We start from the raw sequence: 23,918 nt of genomic DNA on the forward strand, positions 1-23,918 counted from the left end.
TTAAGATCTAATCAATGGTAACACCCTACAAAAAAATGTATTGACATTTTCTAATCCAAATTAAAACTCAAAACCTAAATGTGTTTATAAATGTCTCAAAAAAGTCTTCAACTATTGTGAAGGTGTAAAAATGACTTGGATGAAACTTGTTTTGGGCCTTGACAGCTTGAAATGGGTTGGGTCTAAAGGATATGAATTATAAAATTTCGAATATTTCTATCTTTCTTTCTTTCCAGTGCGTGTGTGTGTGTGAGAGAAGGAAAGGAAGGTGGTACGAAACGCATCATCAGATGAAGATTGGTACATTTGTCTCCGTTCTAACTGCAATCTTCCAAGATTTGCCGCGAGTTTAAGCGATAATTTAGAGCCATAAGAAGCTACAATAGTGGAAGAGAACGATGATTACGCGATCGAATCTTGCAGAACAGCTAAGGGAGTATCAGATTCGATCTAAGCACGAATGGTCCTCCATCTCTTTCTTTTCATCCACCTCCAATCTCACTTCTTCAAGGTACGTAACAAACAATCTTATATTTCATCGATCGCATTCATCTAAATATCATTCATAGACAAATTATTCTAATTGAACTAGTTAGGTTTCCACCTATAGGAATTAGGATCCTTGATTGCGAGCTATTCCTCGAACTTTCTCTTGTCAAATTTATCACTAATAAGATAGATTATTCTTCTTGCAATCTTTATCTGGAATCGAACTAGGATTTGGCGATCCTCGATTCTTTCTTCTCATCACTTTAGTTGTGTGAAGTTACTGGACATGATTTCTTCTGTTAGGTCATTAGTGTATATGTTTTGTTGATGGCTGGCTGGCTGGCTTCATAATAGAGTTGAAAACAAACACCTGTAATTTCTGATTTTGTATTCAGATTCAAATTAGAAACAATCTGAATTTAGTTTCCAAACTGGACTAGCTGTGGCATACAATATGCATTCAAGTTTGTAAATTGGGGCTCCCCTTTTGTTATGCAGGGTTGATGTTGCGGTTTTTGTGATATGGGAACTTATAATTCTGGCATCCTTAGTGTTCTCAGCAGTGTCATTGTATTTCAGGAATATGAATGTTGCGTTTATCTTGTTTTCATTTTCATTGATTCTACTAATATGTATGAAAATAACAAGGAGCATCAAACAAAACCGAAAAAAGAAAAGGAGGATGCTTCTCCCACTATCTATGTAGAACCAATGTGGTGGTGGTAAATTCTTTTTTCTGTTTTTAAAGTGGTGTCGGTTTTGTTGTGTATAGCATGGGAAAATGTTGTTTACATAGGGAGTGAAAGAATGCAATGGTTAAAGCAGCAATCTTTCATTAACACAAGTTTGATGAAGGTCAGTTGGATAATTGAAGACTTCTATGTCATATCAATGTTCTGTTCTTTGCCTCAGCATTTGATTTGATTTAGAATATGTTCGAGAGATGTAAAGGAGAGATTTGTTCGTTGTTTATCAATATTTGAAACACGAGTTGAACAACCAATATGGGTAGTTGAATGACAAGAAGTTTAGACTAAGGTTTCGATTATGGAGTGGGAGGTCATGAGTAGATTCAATTGTTGTGATAACATTCTCTAGGGATTATTGCTGCGATCTCTTGTTTATGATAAATACTGAGAAATTATCTTGATTAAACCACCACTGAGATTGAGCCATATGTTACTTTGTTGACCCGTGTTTTGGTTTCGTGAATTTTGATGTGGTGACTTTGCGGCGTTGGACCATATGGTGGTCGAGCTATTTGAGTTGGTGTAGGATTTGATAATTTTGAATAACGAAATTTTGTGTTTTTTATTGTCATTTTGTGGTTAGAATCTTAATATATGAGAACAATGATTGTCTACAGGCAGATACTATACAATTCAGGATAGTAAATATTCAACTTATTGAGATGATTTAAATATCAGGATCCAAAACATTGTTTTTAGAAACATTTTAATTTAACAAGTTGTAGTACCAATATTAGGAATTAAAGAATTAAAGTAAGGAATAATTAATTAATTATAAGAGTTTATAACATATTACTTTAGAGGCGGACCTACAAGGGCAGGATAAAACTTTTAAGATATTTTATATAGCTGAAATTTATAACAGAGGTCAGGTGATCAAACCCTGTTTCTCACATTTCTTTTTATAAAATTTTTATTTTATACAAACACTATTTTCTAACACTTTCTTTTATAAAAGTTAATAAAAAATAACTAATTCATAATTATAATATTTTAATTTCAAATATAATTTTATTAAAATAATTATTATTAATATTTTATTTTATACAAAAAAATATTTTCTAAGATACAATATTTATAATAATACATAAATTTTAATTAATATATAAATAAGATTTATTTATATAAGTTAAAATATAAAGAATTATATATAAAATAATGAAAATTATATAATATTATTATTTATTTTAAAACTATATTTATATTATAATTTATTTATATATATATATATTAATAATTTAAATATAATTAATAATACAAATTACTTATGGGTAAAATAATAATTTATATAAATATAAGGGTAAAATATTATTTTATATTTCTTAATTTTAAATTAGTTTTAAATTATTTCAACAAATAAATGTATTTGTTAGATTTTATTTAGGGGCCTAGTGTTACACATATTTATTTTATGTAGGATATAGAATAATGGAGATGTTCTATAAACGAATTTGTACTTCTACATCACATGACCAACATGAGTATTCTCAATCAATTAATGAGCCTACTAATGAGTCTAATGTTACTGATCAAATATACATAGTTAGAATATAGCATATCAAAAGATGCATCATTTTGTTTTTAGTGTTATCTTTTTAAGCCTTTAAATAGAGGAAACGTAGATGATACATTTATAGGAGATGGGTACAAAAATTGGAAAAGGGCATTAGAAAGATTCAATAATCATATGAGAACTTCAAATAGTTGTCATAATGAAGCTAGAATTCAATTTGAATCATTTTAAGATCAAAGACATAACGTGAGAAACGTTTTACGTACACATGGTCGCAGTGGCGGACCTACAAGGGGGGCCCGGGCCTCCCCCAACCTTAAGATAAATTATTTTTTATATATATATTTGACAAGTAAGTTTTAGTCCAGTTGGTTTGGTAACCAAACTCTGAAGATGAGGTCAGGTGATCAAACCCTGGCCTCACCTTTAATTTATTTTAACATATAATAATAGTGTTTACTATTTTAAAAATTTATAAGAAAATATAAATTAATAGTAAACAAATAGTGTTTACTATTTTAAAAATTTATAAGAAAATATAAATTAATATTAATAAACAAATTAAAATAGTTAGGCTGAAATCTATTAAATTAGATTTTCATATTTTGCATTTGATGAAAAAATTATTGGGAATTACAAGTGAGTTGTCACTTTGCCTACAAAGAGGAGAGCAAAATATAGTTCAAGCCATGTCATTGATTTCGAGTTCGAAAAATCAATTACAAAAATTTAGAGAAGATGGATGACATGATATTTTGGACCAAGTTAACAGTTTTTGTCAATTACACTCGATCTTAATATTTGATATGAATAAACATATGATAATTGATAGCAATGATAGGCGGAGAAGAAAAGAGGAACTCATCACTAATCTTCATCATTATCGTGTGGAAATCTTTTGTCAGATATAATAAAATTGGCTGCATATCATGTCTTCCTCCCAGAAATTCATTCTCCCAATTTGATATTCGTAAACTCATTCGTCTTGCCAAACTTTATCCCAAAAATTTCACAGGCAGTGATTATTTATTTTTGGAACAACAACTTCGGGCTTACTTATTTAATTTGCGGGATGATCCTCAATTTTCTTAAATTGAAGACTTGGGAATTCTTGCTCAAAAATTGATTGCAACAGAAAAACATATAGTCTTTCCATTGGTTTATCGATTGATAGAGTTGGCTTTAGTTTTATCAGTTGCAACTGCATCCGTTGAAAGAGTTTTTTTCTGCAATGAAGACCGTGAAGACTGATTTGCGTAATCGAATGGGAGATGAATAGATGAATGATAGTTTAGTTGTATATGTTGAGAAAGATATTTTCTCAACAATTGAAAATGTGCCAAATATTGTAATATTTTCAACAAATAGAATCTCGTAAAATAAATTTGTCTTCTTCTGAACCGACTCATGAACAAGAATAATTTAGTGATTGTGTTTATTAGTATTTTGTAATTGTGTTTGTTAGTATTTTTATGTAATTATCGAGTAAAATTTTAATTAGAAGATGTATTTAATTGATCACCAAAAAATGCTACGTTACTATATATTTGGCCCCCCGAGAAAACATTTCTGGGTCCGCCATTGCATGGTCGTGATATAGAAATAAATTATCGCACCCGTTTAACGACAATGTTTGATGTAACACGCTTTCTATTGAGGCAATGATTACCTTTTCGAGGACATGATGAGTCAAGTAGTTCATCAAATAAAGGTAATTTTCTTGAATTGATTGATTGGTATAGTCAACGTAATGAAGATATTTTGTCTTCTTTTGTACTGACTCATGGACAAGAATAATTTAGTAATTGTGCTTGTTAGTATTTTTATGTAATTATCGAGTAAAATTTTAATTAAAAAATGCATTTATTTGATAGTCAAAAAAATGCTACGTTACTATGTATTTGGCCCCTCGAGAAAATATTTCTGGGTCCGCCATAGAATGGTGATGGGTACTCTACCTGTCACACTTGATTTTTATTTATGTTGAAAATAAAGAAAAATATATTTATATATATATATATATATATATATATATTTGTTTTGAAAAGATAAAATTTTTGTTGTTGCTAGAATGAAGAAAAAAATTAAAATGAATATTGAAGAAAAAAAAAGTCTAAGATTGAATGTGAGAAGTGATAAAAGAGAAATATATTTTGTTATTAGAAAAAAAAAAGTTAAAATTGATAAGAGAAATAAAATTTTTTTGAAATATAAATAAAATAACGTTGGAGTGTAATAAGAAGATGAGTTATTTGAAATGTTACCTTAAATTTTAATAAAAAAAACTTTTATTTTTTATAATAATATAGTCAGTGTTTGAGTTTCACAAACTCTAATCTTCGTATTTGATTGTGTACCTTCTTCTATATTTCATGTTCGACTTCATACCTTCTTCTATATTTCATGTTCGACTTCATACCCGATTTAAAATAACCGAATCTGACAATAGGATATTTATGAGTATTAAGCATATAGGTACCCATTGACATCCTTAATTTTAAATCATATTAGGATTAAACTTATTTTTATTTTTTCTTGGAAGAAAATTAGCTTGAATTAACTTCTTCTTTTTTAATTTAAGATGTTTTTAATAAAACTAGCGTAAGGATAAATATATATATATCTATAAATATTTTAGATAAAATTAATATTATCCAAATCTAATTAATTTAAAATTGGTTTAGTTTCTAAAAATTTAGTTTAATATAAATTTAATGTTAACATATATTTTATATTTTCGGTACCCACTTAACCCTTCAATTGACCATTATCTTGTGACTCACACTTTTCATATATATTTTTTATCCCCTCGGCAAAATACACACCAATCTTAGTCGACCTCAATTGATGACACACCTCTTATCTTTCGTCAAACTCAATCACTAACCTTTCAACTGACTTTCATCTTGTGACTCACACTTTTCATATGCCTCTTTATCTTTTCAGCAAGTCACCCACTAACCATAATCTTGTAACTCACATTTTTTCATGTCTCTTTATCCATTGACAAACCACTCAGCAATCTTAGTCGACATCTCTTTTACTCTCATTTCAACAAGTCAATAACCAATCTCAATTAATCACACATTTCTTATCCATGGTCAAAACTCAGCCACTAACTCTCAAACTAATGTCTCTTTATCCCCTCAGTAAATCACTCACTGACCTTAATCTTGTGATTCACACTTTTTCATATGTCTCTTTATCTCTCGATAAACCATTCATCATTTTTTGCCAACATCTCTTTTACTCTCACTTCAAAAAATCAACAATCAATCCCAACTGATCACATATTATATGTCAAGAATATATTCTTGAAAATCTAAATTTGCATGTTTTGAGATTCGGACTCCGATCTTAAGCATGAAATATGAACACTTTAACTGTTAGACTACTTGAAATTGTTAAAATAATTTATTATTTTGTGTAAGTATATATATTTTGTATTTAATATTTATTATCAATTAGTTAATTTTTATATTAATCAAAAAATTATTTATACTCGAAAATATTATATATATATATATATATAAGAGAAAAAATGTATGATAAAAGGTAAAATGTATTTATATAAAATTAATAATATATATAAAATTAATATATATATATATATTATTGATAAAATATATATGGTGTAGAAAAAAAAATTAATTAAAAAATTGAGTAGAATATATATATATATATATAGATTGAGAAAATAATTATTAGGAAAGAGAATTACTGTAGTGAATTTAAATTTTAAATATTATTATTATTATTATTATTATTATTATTATATATATATATATATATAATTGAATGTCTAAAATTCAGTCTTTTAGGCTTCACACTCTAACTACTAAACTGATCATCGCTCAATTGAGAGTATCGTTAACTGATCGGTGGTTTAGTGGGGATTGAAACATTAACTTAAAAATAATTTATAACGATTAAAATTAAAATATATGCATAATTCGGTTGTGTAGACACCTCATTTTTACATTGCATAATTAAAATAAAATTGTCCGGTCTAATAGGATCGATGATCATACTTTATTATTAGACTAGGAGAATAAAAATCAGACACAGTTTTAAGAAATTATTTGAAATGACCATTTGAAAGTAATCCAAACATCAATTTTTGAAAATACTCAAAATTCGATTAACCAAACACTTTTGGAATGACTAAATTTTGAGTATAATATTGCTATTAGATGAAATACACAGAACAACTATTTAAGACTTGATTTTGCACCAAATATAATTTTTTATAAAAGTTAGAATTTGAGAGTCCTTATACATTAACTGGTTTGAAAATTTATGAATTTTAAATATAATATTACTATTTGTAATTTTGTATAAAAAGGCATTCAAAAAGATAAAAGAATAAAAAAAAAGTCAAACTAGGCAGTTCAAGGCTAGATCAACGGAAGTCAACGCAACACTCTTGCGCGCTTACAAATTTCAAAACGCTTCAGTAACGTCATCTTGGTGTCAGCAAGCGCTTCATTTGAAAAAAACGCCCAAATGCTTTGTTAGGCGTTTCTTTGGCTGAAGGAAGATCAACAAGTATATTTAAATTCAAAAATTCACCCAAACCTATACACTCGATATTTTTGGATGTTCTTAGATGTTTTGGAAAGCTTGAAGAGTCTTCTACAAGATCCGTTTGATCCATGTTTCGGATTGAAGCTCTTCAACACGAGAAATCAGCGGTACAAGACGATGCATTCAGAATATGATCAAACTTAATATACATACGGTTAAAAATTCATATCTTGAGCCCATAGCATTATAATTGGATTGCTACCTATAGTTAGAAAGATAAGACACAATCCGATCGAATGACACCGTTACCGAGTCTCCATTCAATGACTAAGGTGGTCTACATAGCCCAACAACACAATGCAAGTACACCATTTTCAATCCTAGAGAACTGAAGCTAGGTGAGACTTCGTAAATTCATATATTTTGATCTACTTGATCATTTGATACAAATGAGATATCGTTGAAAAAATCTTTGAATTGACTTTCTATTGACAACAAGTAGTACTCATGGCTTGACCTACAACCCACGTTAGGTCGTCTGTAAGCCAGACTGTTCATTTCAGGGTCAACGACGTTTTATCAAGAATTGGTGGACATGCAGACTTTCTTGGACTTCATTGGTGAGAAGAAACTTTTAGCTAACTCAAATACCTTTCTAGTGCATCCTGGCTTGACTTCAATGGTGATTTGAGTCAAAAGTTACAACTCTTAGAAGTCTCGACCGAAATAGGAAGGCTGAAACCAAGACAAAGAAAGAGGCTAAACTTTGAAATGTGCAACTTGACCTACATTTAACCATTTGACTTGATACAAAGCGAAGAGTGTAGCTTGACTAATTACCTACAAGATTGAACTCGACCAAAACTCAGTTAGGCGCTTAAATGAATTGGTTTAACTCGTTGAACGAGTTACCAATTTTCCAAAATTAAATATTCTAAAGATAGCCCTTGCTGGGGTATATAAATGATCATCCTCATTTGATTGAGACACGACTGACCATTTGCAAGATTTACATAATACACTTAGAAAGAGACTACACTTGAGAGCTTGAGAGACCAAACAAATAACATTCCTAAGGCGATTTTGGCGAGAATTCAAATTCTCTAGTGAACTCAACTTCGACAATTCATTCATACTTCTTCTTCAGCTCTTCTTAGGTAGGTCCCTAAAATTACTTCTATGACTATATGACATCCATTGTTGAATTCATACATCGACGTGAAGCAAATGTTAGTTTAATTGATTTCATTATTTAATTTATAAATGTTAAGTTATTTAACAATCTTATTTGCTCGATGAATTGGTGCACCTTAGCTTCTAGAATCCTAAGTTAAACTGTGTGTCTAGTTTAGGAAGAGGCTATGTCAAGACTAGCCTCAAACCTTAATCTATATTGACATTGCTGAGTTCTTCTAATGTTGTCGCCGAAAAAGAGATTACTAGACACTTCTTTAAGAGCGCTCTAGATTAGCTTCAAGCATCGACGAAGGCATAGTCGAAGCACAATGTCGCGAAGTCGCTGACATCAATTCCGTGAAAGAACAGTTTGTTGAGAAAAATTGACATAAACAAAAGAAAAAACATAAGAAAGAACACACTAACAAAATTTGATAACGGAGTTCGGCCAAAAATTGTTTACGTCTCCGAATATTAAGACTATCAATTAATAAGAAAGAAGAGATACAAATATTGAGTGCAATAAACTAAAAAGAGGGAGAGTTTCTTTTATACACTAAGAAACTCTCCAACTCTCATCATCGTCTGATGTAAGATTTTTTTCTAATTGTGAAAAAAAATTCTTTTATATATGAAGAAACTATTCTCACTCTTATTATTTTTTGATGTGAAATTCTAATTGTGTGCCAAAAACAACACATACCACGAGGAAGAAGTAATCCGTGAATGAAATTCATAGCCAAATTTCCGATCTCAGGAGAATCCTCGTTCTACTTCTTTTCCTTCCCTTCCTGTGAACCAAACTCCATATTGACAATACTCAACACATTGGCGAGTCCTTGAAGCGACGGACTCGACGGCTGGAAGACATCTCTTCGGAAAATGGACTCCAAATCTAGAAAGTAGAGCAATGTTCTCTTCTTCGCTATTGATTTTATTCGCTTATCCTCTTAGAGCTAGGCGACGACGAATGGCGAGGTGATTCCGAGGCAATTTCCGAGCATAGGACTCTTACAGAATCCTTGTAGTAGCTACGACGGAACCTTCCTTTGGAAAATCGGATTCCCAATTCAGTAGCAGAGCAATGCTCTACTATCCTTCAAAAGCTAGACGACAAAGATGTCGAGGGCGACTCCAAGCAGACAACCTTCATAGAATCTCTGTATTAGCTACGTCATCCATCGGAACGACGTTAGATCTCTTTTTTAGGAATTCGGAAATGGAATTGTCATTTCCGAATTCCTAAAGTTACGAGGGAGGTTCAATTTAGCCCCTCAATGTTCTGAATTTTCTAGAAGGTTCCAAATTTGCTAAATTAGAAAATGAGAGTAGGGAATGGAATTGGGAAATGAATGAGTGGATAACATTTGATACACGTAATTAGAGATGAATCCATAGATTCTCTTCTATGGCTGAATTCCTTCTTCACCCTTCAATTTCATAATCTCTTTCTTCTCCCCGCCCCCCGCCCATATCTGCAATTTCACACTTAACAACAACAGTCCGCCATATTCATCCATCCATGGCTTCTTACGCCATTACTAATCCTCTCATGTCCTCAAATTTCCTCGCCAATTCTTTAATCTTCATCTCTCCCCCAACTCCTAAAACAACAACAACAACCAGATTCTTCCCTTTTCTCTCTAATCGAAAAAGATTTCTAATCCCACAATCGCTCCTCAAACCAGGAGGAGGAGGAACAAGATCAAATAATGAATTTCAATCCGTTTCATCCAAAGCTACTTTATCTACTATACTCCTCCTCTCCTCAATTTCTCCCCAAGCTCTCGCCATCGATGCTCCAATCACTCCACCACCTGTAATTCAACTCGAAAACCCTAGCTCAAATCCAACAAATTCGCCCCTGTTTTCGCAAAATCTCGTCTTGACAGCGCCGAAACCACAAGCAACAACACCTTCCGATCTCCCAGAAGGCGCGCAGTGGCGGTATAGCGAGTTCTTAAACGCGGTTAAGAAAGGGAAAGTCGAGAGGGTTCGATTTAGCAAGGACGGCGGCGGACTTCAGCTCACTGCCGTCGATGGTCGTCGCGCGACCGTGACCGTCCCCAACGATCCAGACCTCATCGATATATTGGCAATGAATGGCGTTGATATTTCCGTTGCTGAAGGAGATTCAGGCAATGGTATTTTCAGTCTTATTAGTAATTTGTTTTTCCCTTTACTTGCATTCGCTGGTCTTTTCCTCTTATTCGGACGATCTCAAGGCGGTCCTGGCGGACCTGGTGGATTAGGAGGAGGACCTATGGATTTCGCTAGGTCGAAATCGAAGTTCCAGGAAGTACCAGAAACCGGGGTTACTTTCGTTGATGTTGCCGGAGCTGATCAAGCTAAGTTGGAGTTACAGGAAGTAGTAGATTTTTTGAAAAATCCTGAAAAATACACTGCCTTGGGAGCTAAGATACCAAAAGGGTGTCTTCTGGTTGGGCCGCCTGGTACAGGGAAAACATTACTAGCTAGAGCAGTGGCTGGAGAGGCAGGAGTTCCTTTCTTCTCATGTGCGGCTTCGGAATTCGTTGAACTGTTTGTTGGTGTGGGTGCGTCGAGAGTTAGGGATTTGTTTGAGAAGGCGAAATCAAAGGCGCCGTGCATTGTGTTTATTGATGAGATTGACGCGGTTGGGAGACAGAGAGGTGCTGGTCTTGGAGGTGGGAATGACGAGCGAGAACAGACCATTAACCAGCTGTTGACGGAGATGGATGGATTTTCGGGGAACTCGGGTGTGATTGTTTTGGCGGCAACTAACAGACCGGATGTTCTTGATTCAGCATTGTTGAGACCTGGTAGATTTGATCGGCAAGTGACTGTGGACAGGCCTGATGTTGCTGGCAGAGTTAAGATCCTTCAGGTATTAATGAATACTGAAAATTTACTTACTCTAATTCATAAAGATAAATTAAGCTACCTAAAAAGACCTAATTATGCAACAAAGTATTATTATCTAACCCTAAGTTCTTCGATTAATTCTTTACCGAACATGATGACCCACAGTTATGATGTTCACTTTAACTGAAGTTCTTAATGGGCATAATTCATATCTTGATTAGACTATGAAGTATGAACACTAGGTTGAGTTGTTCAAAGAAACTTTATATAACATATATGGTGTGAAAAAACCATTCCAACCGATGGCAGTTGGTTTCTTGAATGATTGTTCCGTTATAGTGTCGATTTGGTGGGTTAAAATTGTTGAGTTTTAAAACAAATTATTGATAAAATGTCTATCTTTTCATTGAATGAGAGTTTTCACTTCATTGTGGTTAAAATCAAACAAACCCTTATGGAGTGGTTATGGGTTGAGTCGTTTTTTTACCAGTTTGTCATCGATTTTCCAACATTTTCATCCTGTCTAATTTCCAGATTTGGTATTATTTAAATTCAAATAATTTGCTCTTGTTATTCATTAGTTGCTGCTACTAGTAATGAGTAATTGAATAAAAGTTTCTTCCTTCTTATGCCTTGTTTGATGTGGGTTATTTGAATTCAATCCAAATAAATATGATTAGAAAGAAACATTGATTGATTGATTTGTTGAATATAACGATGGTAATAATAAAAAAAAATAGGTGCATTCAAGAGGAAAGGCACTTGGGAAAGATGTGGACTTTGAAAAGATAGCGAGAAGAACACCAGGATTCACGGGTGCAGATTTGCAGAACCTGATGAACGAAGCTGCTATTCTAGCAGCTAGGAGAGAGTTGAAGGAGATAAGCAAGGACGAGATATCGGATGCCCTTGAGAGGATTATTGCTGGACCGGAGAAGAAAAATGCAGTAGTTTCGGAAGAGAAGAAGAAACTGGTGGCTTATCATGAGGCTGGTCATGCTTTGGTGGGTGCATTAATGCCTGAGTATGATCCCGTTGCTAAAATTTCTATAATTCCTCGTGGACAAGCTGGTGGTCTTACCTTTTTTGCACCAAGTGAAGAGAGGCTCGAATCTGGACTGTATAGCAGGAGTTATTTGGAGAATCAGATGGCGGTTGCACTTGGAGGAAGGTTAGTATCATTATTTAAAAAATGTGCCATGGCGAACAATTTTATTAATAATCCAAAAAATGAGTTTACAATTGAACTTGAAATGGAGAAAAAAAAGGTTTTGCCAGCTACACAGTCAGCTACAATTCAATCAAACATTAAACAACGCATAGAAAACAACATCCCACCTAAATCTACACAGGTTTGAAATAGTGAGACTACGTATCCAAAATTAGTCTGGCCAAGAATCTAGATCCAAATAAGTTGTCAACAATAGAATTACTCTTCCAGGTGCGGGCTAAAAAGATGATCTTGAAGAGATCAATCTACAAAGATTTCATGATAATCGGACAGTGTGATTATTCATTGAAAGACGCTGTTTGATAAGCTAAACCTTTTATACCAAACATATTTCGATATGAAATTCATTGGTAGTTTCTTAGCCGGATTTAGATCTAGAAATAAGTTTCCTTTCAAATGAAGCCAATAGAGAAAACAAGAATTCAATTTGGAGCCTTCTTTAACAATTTAAAGTTCCTCCTTTTGTTTTGGTTGGTTTGAAAATACACAGGATAGCGGAAGAGGTTATTTTTGGGGAAGAAAATGTTACGACAGGTGCGTCAAATGATTTTATGCAAGTATCGAGGGTGGCAAGACAAATGGTGGAAAGATTTGGTTTCAGCAAGAAGATTGGACAAGTTGCCATTGGAGGAGGTGGTGGCAATCCCTTCTTGGGTCAACAGGTAAATTAATTCATTAATTTGAAAGAAAGAAAGAAACAACTTGAGAAGAAAAGAAGGTGAAAAGAATTGTAATTTTTTTGATTGTTTGTTTGTGATTCATCCATATCCATGCAGATGTCGTCCCAGAAAGATTACTCAATGGCTACAGCGGATGTGGTAGATTCAGAAGTTAGAGAGCTGGTTGAACGTGCATACTCGAGAGCCAAACAGATCATCACAACCCACATCGATATCCTTCACAAACTCGCACAACTTCTTTTGGAGAAGGAAAGTGTTGACGGTGAAGAGTTCATGAGTCTCTTTATTGATGGCAAAGCACAACTTTTCGTTTCTTGATTTATTCCTTCTTCTGTCTACGATGGATGTACAGAATAATAGAGAATATGTAAAACCCAAATTGTCATTTTATACGAGGTTTGTTTGAATTCGGTTGAATTCGCAATTCGATATAAAATAAGTCCTAAATATGGTGAATATGTAAAACTAGAGGTATAAAATTGTGTAGAGTAGAATTTGGTGATTGCGGATTGGATTATGTCAGTTTTGTTACTACTAAATAAACAATCAAATTAAGATCAAGATGAAACTAGTACAACTAATATATCAAACTGTATCAAGGATCAACATTTTGCAGCAGTCTATAACATAAAATACTTTCCTTTTCTCACCTAATGACTAATCAACATTGTTCAATGCTATTGAAAAATGACCAAATAACCAAAAGAATGAATGAAATTGAGAGAGCCTATCCACAAGTTTGAAAAAACAAAAGCTTTAGAGTTCAAACTGTTGTCACTATATAGGACGACGACGACTCCCTTTTCCCTCGTCTGGCAAATCATCCTCTGGAGATGGTGGGTGGTACGGTTTAAGATTAATGTTTGGGTAAAAACCAGGTGGCTTCTCTCGATATTCAATTGATAACAGTTGAACTGAATCACCCACAACATCTGCCCACCCATAATGTGGCTCAGCCCTGCCATTGTTTAAAATCTTGGGCTGAATCAATCTAACACAAAAATATAATAATATTGGAGTAAAGATGAAAAGTAAAATCTTACTCATAGTAAGTTTCCTCATCGACAACAATATCCCAAATTTCTCCCGAAGTGCTTTTACCATATTTGTGCACCTTTCTAAAGAAAACAGCAAAACAAAAAAGATATTAGTCATTTCCAAAGTGTTTCTATGTGGGGGGTCTTAGATTGGGAGTTAGATCCTTACCCATTTCCAAAGTGCTCTTCTCCCCATGTTCTAGACCAACCTAGATTTCGATGATAGAAATAATAATTCAGTAACATAAATGGGAAGTCTCGAAATTTTTCATATAGAATTGAGAAAAAAGTGAAGAATAACTTAGTGGTAAAACACATAAACTCGTATACTAAGGTAATGGATTCGAATCTTGACGCTTGAACCATTTAAGAAAAAACTGAGAAGAAAAGACATACGATCATTATTAGGCGATACATGTCAAGTCTCTCCTTGCCGTGAACCAATGCCAGCAAAGAACTTCTCTTCCCATTTATCTCCCCATTTAGTTCCAATTTCCGTTGAGCCCACTTGTCTGTCCTGAGGAAACAAAAAAAGAGATTTTCTGATGCGTTTTCATTAGAGGTCCGGTTATTTTGCTAATACTTTATCAAGACCCTATAAAAGGTAGAAGAATATACAACATGTCAATAGAATTAATTGTGGATGAAACCATAATGGCCTAAACCTTTAGAGTTCATAATTCAGTTTCAATACCATTTTATTCGTTACTCCAATAAGTATCATACTACCATTGTGATATTACTAATATATCCTCCTACTACCACTACCATTACCATTATAAAACAATTGCAATAACTATTTTGATCGACATTTCATTTCTTGTAGGAAGCTAAACTTAGTCAGTGGTTGATTGCTAAATGGAAGATCAAGGATAAGCAAAGCACCCTTTCTTATAAAATGACATTTTATTAAAAAATAGAAAAGAAAGATTAAGGATAAAAACTTTAAAGAAATTGACATTTCCTTCTCTTGATATCCTTTTGAGAGTTTTGAACTAAATTTTGAACAATAGTAAATATGGTCTTCAAACGAGAAGATATGAACTTCTAAACCGAGATATTATTAGTAAACTAGCTGTGGGTTGTCATGCTTGTTTAGGGATGGCAACGGGTACCCTACCTACCGGGTAGTGAAGTACCCATCCCCGAACCCGAATTTCAAATTACTACCCGACCCCGACCCCGAACCCGACGGGTATCTCTATTTATATCCCCATCCCCGATTCATCGGGTACCCGATCCCCGGCGGGTACCCCATTACCCGATATGAAATATTAAAAAATTATATTTAATTAACTAAAATTATATAAATTAAATATAATAGGTTACTACAAAATATAATTAACCTAAAACTATTAATAAATATTATATCCTTAAACAATAGACAAAAAAATCATCCACACATAATATAAATTCATCCATACTACAAAAATACAGAAAAAAAACTTAAAAGTGATAGAACATAATTCTTAATTAAACACAAAATCTTCAGAAATCATCAAATTAGTTTTCGCACAAAAAGCATCCTTCTTGAATACATTTCTTCAACACATGTAAATTACAACCTACAAAATCAAAAGAAAAAACAATCAACATTAACATATACAAAAAATAGATATTAATATATTGAACTATTATTCCCTAAATATAGTTAAACATAATATTTAAAAAACTCTTTTCTTTTTTAACTAATATATTGAACTAAATATAAAGAACTTTTAATATTCCTTAAAAAAATACTCTTTGACCCTTTATTTTTGCCTTTATAAAAAATAATTTTATTTATTGTATTACTTTGTTAAATTATATATTATTTCATAAAAAATATTTAATAATATTAATATTCTATTATAATTTACCACCCTAGTTTGTGAAACCCTAATTTGTGAGTTGTGAAAATCCATCTACATTACATGATTTGGATAAATTTTATAATGTTTGATGTGGTTTATTTAATCGGAGTCAAATAACTTATAGGCATATTACATATATAATGAAACTATGAAAGTATGTCTAAATCTATTCTCGCATATATTATCAGTTATTCCACATATTAAACACACATATATATATATATAATCTGAAAATATCTATTAATCAAGAGATTTTACATATTAAACAAAAAAATCTATAAATCAACATATTAAACAAAAAAATCTATAAATAATAGAAGTATTACTTACCTACTATGTGTTGTATTCGTGTAGAACTTATAGAAAAAATCAACTTTGTTGCTGTTAAAACGGAAGAAGAATCTACAAAATAAAGATTGATGATTAAGTTAATAAATAAATAAATATAAGATTGTAAAAGTTGAAGAACAAACATAACTTTATTAAATAAAAACATTACTTACTTGCATAGCTATTGAAGATTTTGAACAAAAACTAGAAGAAGGTGGAAGAAGATAGAAGTTGAAGACTTGAAGAATGGTTGAATCAAGAATGAACAACGAACATACTATGAGAGAGAAACACTTATTACAATTTACAAATGAATGAAATGATGTTAAATGAATGAAATGATGTTAACTTGTTAAATGTGGATCTAGGAAATGATGTTAAGCGTGATATTAGTAATGATAAAATAATTAATATATTTATTTAATGATGGTTAGTAGGGGTGAGCAAATGGGTAAAACCAATCCGTTTTGTCCGATCCGTATTAAATCCAAACTAAATTTATCCAATCCGTAATCCAAACCATTTTACTAATTAATACGGATCGGATACGGATTGGATTGAAAATGGTTTGGATAATCCAAACTAAAAAATATTTATATATATCAGCTTGAAATTAGTCAACAATTTTTTTTTAAATTTTTTTTTAAATTTTTTTTAAAATTCAAATTTTTTATTATTATTAAATTTGAATATGAAAATAATAATAAAAATAAAAAAATAAAAAGAAATATCGTTGTCAAGTAAGTAAAATATATATTATATTGAGATAAAATTTAATTTAAAGAAAATTAATTAAAAAATATTTTTTTATTTAGATAGTTTGGATAATTTGGATAATCCTAATCCAATCCGATTTAATTCAATCCGAACTCAATCCGATCCGATCTCAGTCCAATCCGAAATATTCAATCCGAATTAGTATTTAGAATTCGGATTGGATTGGATTTCGGATTAAACCACCCAATGCTCACCCCTAATGGTTAGTAGTTACAAGTTATAATGTGGAATTTGATAAGTCACTTAAATTTTATTAATATAAATATATATATATATATATTAATATTAATATATTCGGGTATCGGGTATCGGGTTTGGGTTTCCAATACTCCCCATCCCCGACCCCGAACCCGATCGGGTACCATTTTTTACTCCCCATCCACGACCCCGACCCCGAACCCGATTTAAAATACCCGAACCCGATCATCGGGTACCCACGGGTATCGGGTATACGGGTACCCATTGCCATCCCTATGCTTGTTTATTCTATGTTTAGACAGTTAATGAAAGTGGAATATGTAATGAGAAAATACCATTTTAGGACAGAACCCCTTCCATCATAATTCTCTCCCCATTTCTCCCACCAAGACTGTTCATCAAGTCTTCCATACTTATGAGCCCCCTTCTCAGTCCAGCCTTTAGCATCATAATTTTCCCACCTTTAGAAAAGAAGAGCAGAAAATACCAAATGAAAAGAAACCAATGTAAGGTTACTTCATATTAGTGCCAAACAATGTGATACTCTTCCATAATGGGGGATAGAGCTTTACCATTTCTCATACCATCCAGCATTTTTTGTTCCTGATTTCGCTTGTTTCTCAGCACTTCTATCTATCCTAGCTAAGTTACTGCAACATTATAGTTTACAGAACATACTAAATAAACCACTATCTCATCATTAATCACTTCTTCCACCAAATTATCAACTAAAATATCAAAATAATCTAAAACTTTTTAGATCAAATAAACTTAAAAAGTAGAATAGAAGGAAAAAGAACCTCCACTCATCTTGGTGAAGGACTTCCTGCCATGTCTCCCACCATGAATCACCTTTAGCATTTTTTCCAGATTTCTCTACTCCTGCATTTTTTCAATAAAATGATTGTAATGAACACTTTTCCAATTTAATTTCATGGAAGAAGTAAAGTGTGTTAGGAGGTCAATATCATCACCAATAATACAATGGAAGATAATATATCCAATAAAAATAAGACTATCTTTTGCAAACAAGCTAGAGCGCAATGGCTTCCAATAAAAGAAAGGTACATTGCGACTTTTTAATGTCCATTCCCATTGTTCATTAATACCCGTCTCATTATGATTCTCATTCAACATATCAATGCCCCATTCCTTCTCATTCGCAATTCCAGTATCTTTTCCATCCAAGCAAACACATATTTAGAAAACACCAAACAAAAATTGAACATTTCTATAGGTTAAAAAAAAAAGAGTTGTTTCACTTAGATTTTTTATGAAGCCCAACTCCATCAAATAATTATCAATTTTGTTGTACTAGGCCCTTGAACCCTATTTCAGTCCATACAAGGCTTTCTTGAACAAGTGGACTTCATTTTAATGTTCTTTCACAACAAATCCTTCAGGTTGCTCAACATACAATTTTAGTCCTTTTGAGCAGCCAAAACAAGTACCAATTTAGTGGTATCTAATCTGGCTATAGGAGCAAATGTCTCAAAAAAAATGAACACCAAAGATTTGAGCATACCCTTTAACAACAAGCCTTACTTTGTGCTTGTTAATGAAGTTATTTGCATTCAACTTAGTTCTGAACACCCACTCCACTCCTATCACCTTTCTGTCCCTTGCACTCTTTACAAGCTTCCAAGTGAAGATATTTCCTGAAGGATTGTTACACTTTTGGTTCAACGAAAATATTTTTATTCAATTCAAATATCGAAACTAAGTACCAAAATTAACCAGACTTGTTAGTTGTCTTGATGCATTTGAACATCCCAAAAATAGAGGGAGAGAAGATAATGGAGTCAGACCATTCAGAAGCCAAATTTCTTTTTCTTATTGATAATTATTTCAACATGTCTTCCTATAAGTTTATTACAAACTTGATCCAATTAAAGCCATTACACGAGGCTCTTTTAGACGTCGACTTGAAATCGAGGGCGTCTTGGACTCAGACCTAATTAAGGCGTCTTTTAGTGGGCTTCAATTCTTGAGAAAGATATGTTACTATATAGAACGTATTTAAAACAACATTTATCATTCCAATTGATAAATGTATTAAACCGTTAGTCGATGGAGGAATTTGACGACTCGTTGATGGTCGGTCGTTTAATATTGAGAATCCACATGTTGTTGCGCTCGAACACATCATAAGACCCTATGTAGATATAGAGAGTACATGAATTCGATTGTTTAGAATGCCAACGAATATGTGGAATCATTATCTTCTTAGTCAGACCAATATTGATCTTGGAAAATTTATTGAGCTCGGAAAATTTATTGAGCTCGATGAGAAAAGTCATTTATTGTAGGAGATTGATTGGGTTAGAATTCTCGTGCATCACTTCGATTCACATATTCGTTACTCGAAATCCCATTTGTTGATAATAGAAAACAAATGTATAAGGTGATTATATGGCATGACCGTCATATTGTCGTGTCTCCTTCATTTAGAACAAACACATCGACTATGTCTGTGTTTGAGCCATCGACTTTGTTTAGGAAAACGAGAGAGTCGGTGATAACCCCATTTTATGTTGATCGGATATGTATTGCTATTCTTGTGAATGTTGAAAGGATAATTGTTGAGATGACGAATTCATAGAGATTTGATATGGATAGGAGGGATGTTGTGCACACTAAAGAGAGCTTAAATGAGCCTTTTAGTGAGGCAAAGATTGAGTATTCGTCTTCATAACTCTCGGGTTGCGATGCCACCCTAGATGTTGAAAAAAAGGAATGCGGGCATGTGATTGCTAAGAACCAAGAAGAGTCCCCTCATTTTACTTTGCCAAGTCTAATCCGAAAGTAACTTTAGACGACTCATCTCTAGTCACGAGATCATGTAAAATATTAGAGACTAAAGTGTGGCTCAATGTGCACGAGATATCATCCCTTCTGTATATATTTTTCCACCCAACCCCTTCTTCGTTGAACATCTACGAACAATTTTAGTTGAAGAAGTTAAATGGTCTACTATAGGGTTATATACAAGAGGGAAAGCGTGTCTCAAAGTTGAGGAGTTATTTCGATTAGATTTCATCAATGATTAGAAATATTGTTGTTTGAACCGTTTATGAAATCAATGACGGTGTGAAGAAATGTGTCATTAAGTCACTATTGGGAACCTTTGATGTATCATATATTATTTGTGAAACTAAAATTTGATAGATGGATCAATGGATTTTAAATGATCTATGTAATTAGGATGTTGAGATGTTTTTGATTCTATAGGGGCATTTAATGAGATTCTTGTGACATTATGTACAAGTTGCATTATAGTAAGTCGTTGTTTTGGAAAACTGATGGAATTGGTAGGAGATTTATTCGTTTTTTTTTTTTTAAATTTACGAGCTCAATAACATGTTGGGTAACGTTGGTTGTATTTTTTTTTCTTCTTCTTCATATTTTGTCATTTTTTTAAAAATAATTTTTATCATTTATGATATAGATGGATCATTTAAAAAAAATATAGACATAATAATTATTTGGTTAATAATTACAATCTTAATTAAAAAAAAATTATAAGACAAACAAATTCTTCTAAAAAATGTTAATTTATAAAACAAACGAATCTTTTTGAGAATTCGGTTGAAATTTATACAATATGTAAAGCAGATGGGTCAAAATCGGTTCCATGTATTATTGCAATTTTGTTATGAATAGTTAATATATTTATTGGTCCTTTAGCATTGAGTTAAATATTATTGATAGCTCATTTCAAATGCTTATAGAATTTGTTGATTGTATCATGGACAACATCTATAAGCATTATATAGCTCACCAAATATGATATTTGAATTAATTTTTTTTTGTCATTTATGAACTCCCTAAGTTATTTTCTAATTCACATTTATGCTCCCATATTAATTTTCACATAACAACATTGAAGCGGACCAAGAACGAAAGATATGTTTTAACGACTTTTTCTCCTGCGAGTGAAACTTTGATATATATTTTATTAATTTATATTCGTACATTTTTATCATCTTATTTCTTTAATTTATTTCATGTACATTTTTACAATATTGTGTATGATCAGTCTATAAAGTGGACTATGATATTGGGTTTCTTATTTGATGTTCTACAAATAACACTTCCAAATTTGAGAGTACCCCTTTTCTATCCCTCACCAAATGTTTAACCATTTGTAATACTAAATATAATTTCATAATTATAATATCAAACAAGTCAAACATTTTGGATGAAACTATGTTAACCTTTTGCCTTATGGAATTATTTTTTTTTGTAAAATTGTACCTAATAGTTTCTTGATACATGGAGGTCTTATAATATTTGTACTCCACCTTCAAAAATCTCATTTTAGGTTATTGAGATAACAAAATGATATCAAATTAAATAAATAAATTATAACAAAAATCCGATGTCGTCCAGCGGTTAGGATATCTGGCTTTCACCCAGGGGACCCGGGTTCGATTCCCGGCATCGGAATATTTTTCTAATTTTTTAAACTAAGAATTTAGTAAGATTTACCACTTTTTAACTTGTCTTAAGCTAATTGATTTTTTCTTTGTTGTGAATCATACCTAATATGCTTTAAAAAATGGCTGAAATTGATGTAGTTATTTAGTGGCATAAATGAATAGGATAGAAGTTAAATTAAGGAGCATTGGAAGAAGATTTTGCATACCAATGTTCAATGCAGGAGGCAGGGCAAACTGCAGTAAAAGAACAAATTGATAAAGTGGACATGGGTTCACTAAACCAATATGCAATACTCCTTTGACAATTCCAATAAGAGGCAATACTATATAAAAAAAATCAATAAATCACAATTCATTGGAAGAGTAGGAGAAATGAAAAAAATGTGTCTAAAGTTGTTTGTTGTTAAAAACACAATTAACTTTCATAAGGTTCCCCCTCCAATAATCAAAGTAAGTGTTGGGATAGCTCCATCTCTTAGGTAATTAAGACAATAATTAGTCGGAGCCATTTAGAAACACTTTTTAAATGATGTATTTTCATAGTGTGTTATGAATAATTGATTGTTATCCCAAGCAAATGATCATGAGTATTGGAATTATACCCGAGCAGAAAAGCAGAATCTTGAATTACATGTAAAGGAGCTTTATCACCAATCAATAACCATTTGATTTGAGGTACAAGTCCTACCACAAATCCAGAAATCTGTATAAATCAAAATTAACATAAAGATAAGCAATACCAATTTTTTCATCAGATTTAGCAAAATAAAAAACTTACAGTTTCATTTGTCACTTTTATAACTGCCATAGATGCAGCGATGAAAAGTTCCAAAAGCGCCATGGAAAATCATGCGTAAGAGTTCAAACCAAAACTACATAGTTTTACATTAAGTACATAAGGACTCATGATGTAGATGTAGTTGTATGCTGTGATTGTCAAAAGATTTCAACGTAAAATGAGATGTTTAGTTTATGAGGCTGATATTATTCTGTAATGATTTGGTTTACAACTTCTTCTTACCTCAAAGCAATCAAAATCAAGGTAAGGAAACGATCTTTCAACTTATATGATACAATGACACACAAATATATTACCATGAATTGGTCATCGTGCAATTATCAATGTATATCAGTAAGCTTTAGCTAGTATATCTCACTCTCATGAATAGAAAGTAATAATAAAGACAGACAAAAAAAGAATAAAAATGAATGGAAAAAAGCAATCAAATCACCTACCTTTGGATTTGTTAAAAAGAGAGTTAGATAATCCAAAAACTACGCGTTTTGTTCCTTTCGATTAGGTCATTCATTCATGATTGTTTCCAAATAGGTTGGTACTCAATCTTCATATAAATGCATGCAATTGAATTGTATTCATGGAATTATAATATGTCATAATCCTGTCCTAATCCAAATCTTAAAAACTTGACCAGGTCATGTCACAACATCTAATTTTTAAGACGAATAAGAACTCTAATCAATCTAGATTTTATAATAAATTGTTCAATTGAATAATTTAAAATATTATAAATTATTGTCTAAAATTATTTTATTTTAAATTGTTATTATTTTAATATTTATTTAATAAATATTTAAATAATTATTCTAAATAAAATATATTATAAGTAGATTTATATTTAAATTAAAATTCTTAATTTTATTAAAATAAAATTATTATTTAAAATTATTCTTGATTTTAACAATTATAAATAATATATATATACACATTTAAATTATTAATCTCATTAAAAAGAATTAGAATTCAAATTATTTTATTACATTTTATTTTCTGAATAAATAATTAACTAAATTAAAATATTAAATATATACAATAAAATATTTTATATTAACAAAGTTTGAGTGGTTGGAGAGAATTAACATTGATTTGGATTGATAAAATATTACACAAATTATTAAGTTTCTATATATAAATATGATTTAACACCTAATTAATAAATGTGATACTTTCATCTAACTTCATATATAAAATTAATATTTTTCCATAAATAAATAGATAAAACATTTAACTTTTATATATATATATATATATATATATATATATATATATATAT

At 31.6% G+C, this 23,918-nt stretch overlaps 2 protein-coding genes, 1 non-coding gene and 1 pseudogene across 3 annotated transcripts; 3 read left to right on the forward strand and 1 right to left on the reverse strand.

Moving 5' to 3' along the window:
* The first annotated feature begins 230 nt into the window (after window positions 1–230).
* On the forward strand, window positions 231–1,433 carry LOC124927157. The gene is made up of 2 exons (XM_047467518.1): window positions 231–511; window positions 988–1,433. Exons 1-2 carry the CDS (start codon window positions 399–401, stop codon window positions 1,193–1,195), a joined length of 321 nt encoding a protein of 106 aa, XP_047323474.1. The 5' UTR covers window positions 231–398; the 3' UTR covers window positions 1,196–1,433.
* Window positions 1,434–9,890: 8,457 nt separating this feature from the next.
* On the forward strand, window positions 9,891–13,618 carry LOC124927767 (ATP-dependent zinc metalloprotease FTSH, chloroplastic-like). The gene is made up of 4 exons (XM_047468241.1): window positions 9,891–11,320; window positions 12,039–12,469; window positions 13,020–13,191; window positions 13,306–13,618. The coding sequence occupies exons 1-4, from the start codon at window positions 9,977–9,979 to the stop codon at window positions 13,525–13,527; spliced, it is 2,169 nt and encodes a 722-aa protein (XP_047324197.1). The 5' UTR covers window positions 9,891–9,976; the 3' UTR covers window positions 13,528–13,618.
* A 368-nt stretch (window positions 13,619–13,986) lies between these two features.
* Window positions 13,987–22,687, reverse strand: LOC124924384 (annotated as a pseudogene).
* On the forward strand, window positions 21,782–21,853 carry TRNAE-UUC. Its single transcript has one exon. It is a non-coding gene; the product is annotated as a tRNA-Glu (tRNA).
* Window positions 22,688–23,918: the final 1,231 nt, after the last annotated feature.

The sequence above is a fragment of the Impatiens glandulifera genome, chromosome 2 (assembly GCF_907164915.1).
Source record: "Impatiens glandulifera chromosome 2, dImpGla2.1, whole genome shotgun sequence".
Lineage (NCBI taxonomy): Eukaryota > Viridiplantae > Streptophyta > Magnoliopsida > Ericales > Balsaminaceae > Impatiens > Impatiens glandulifera.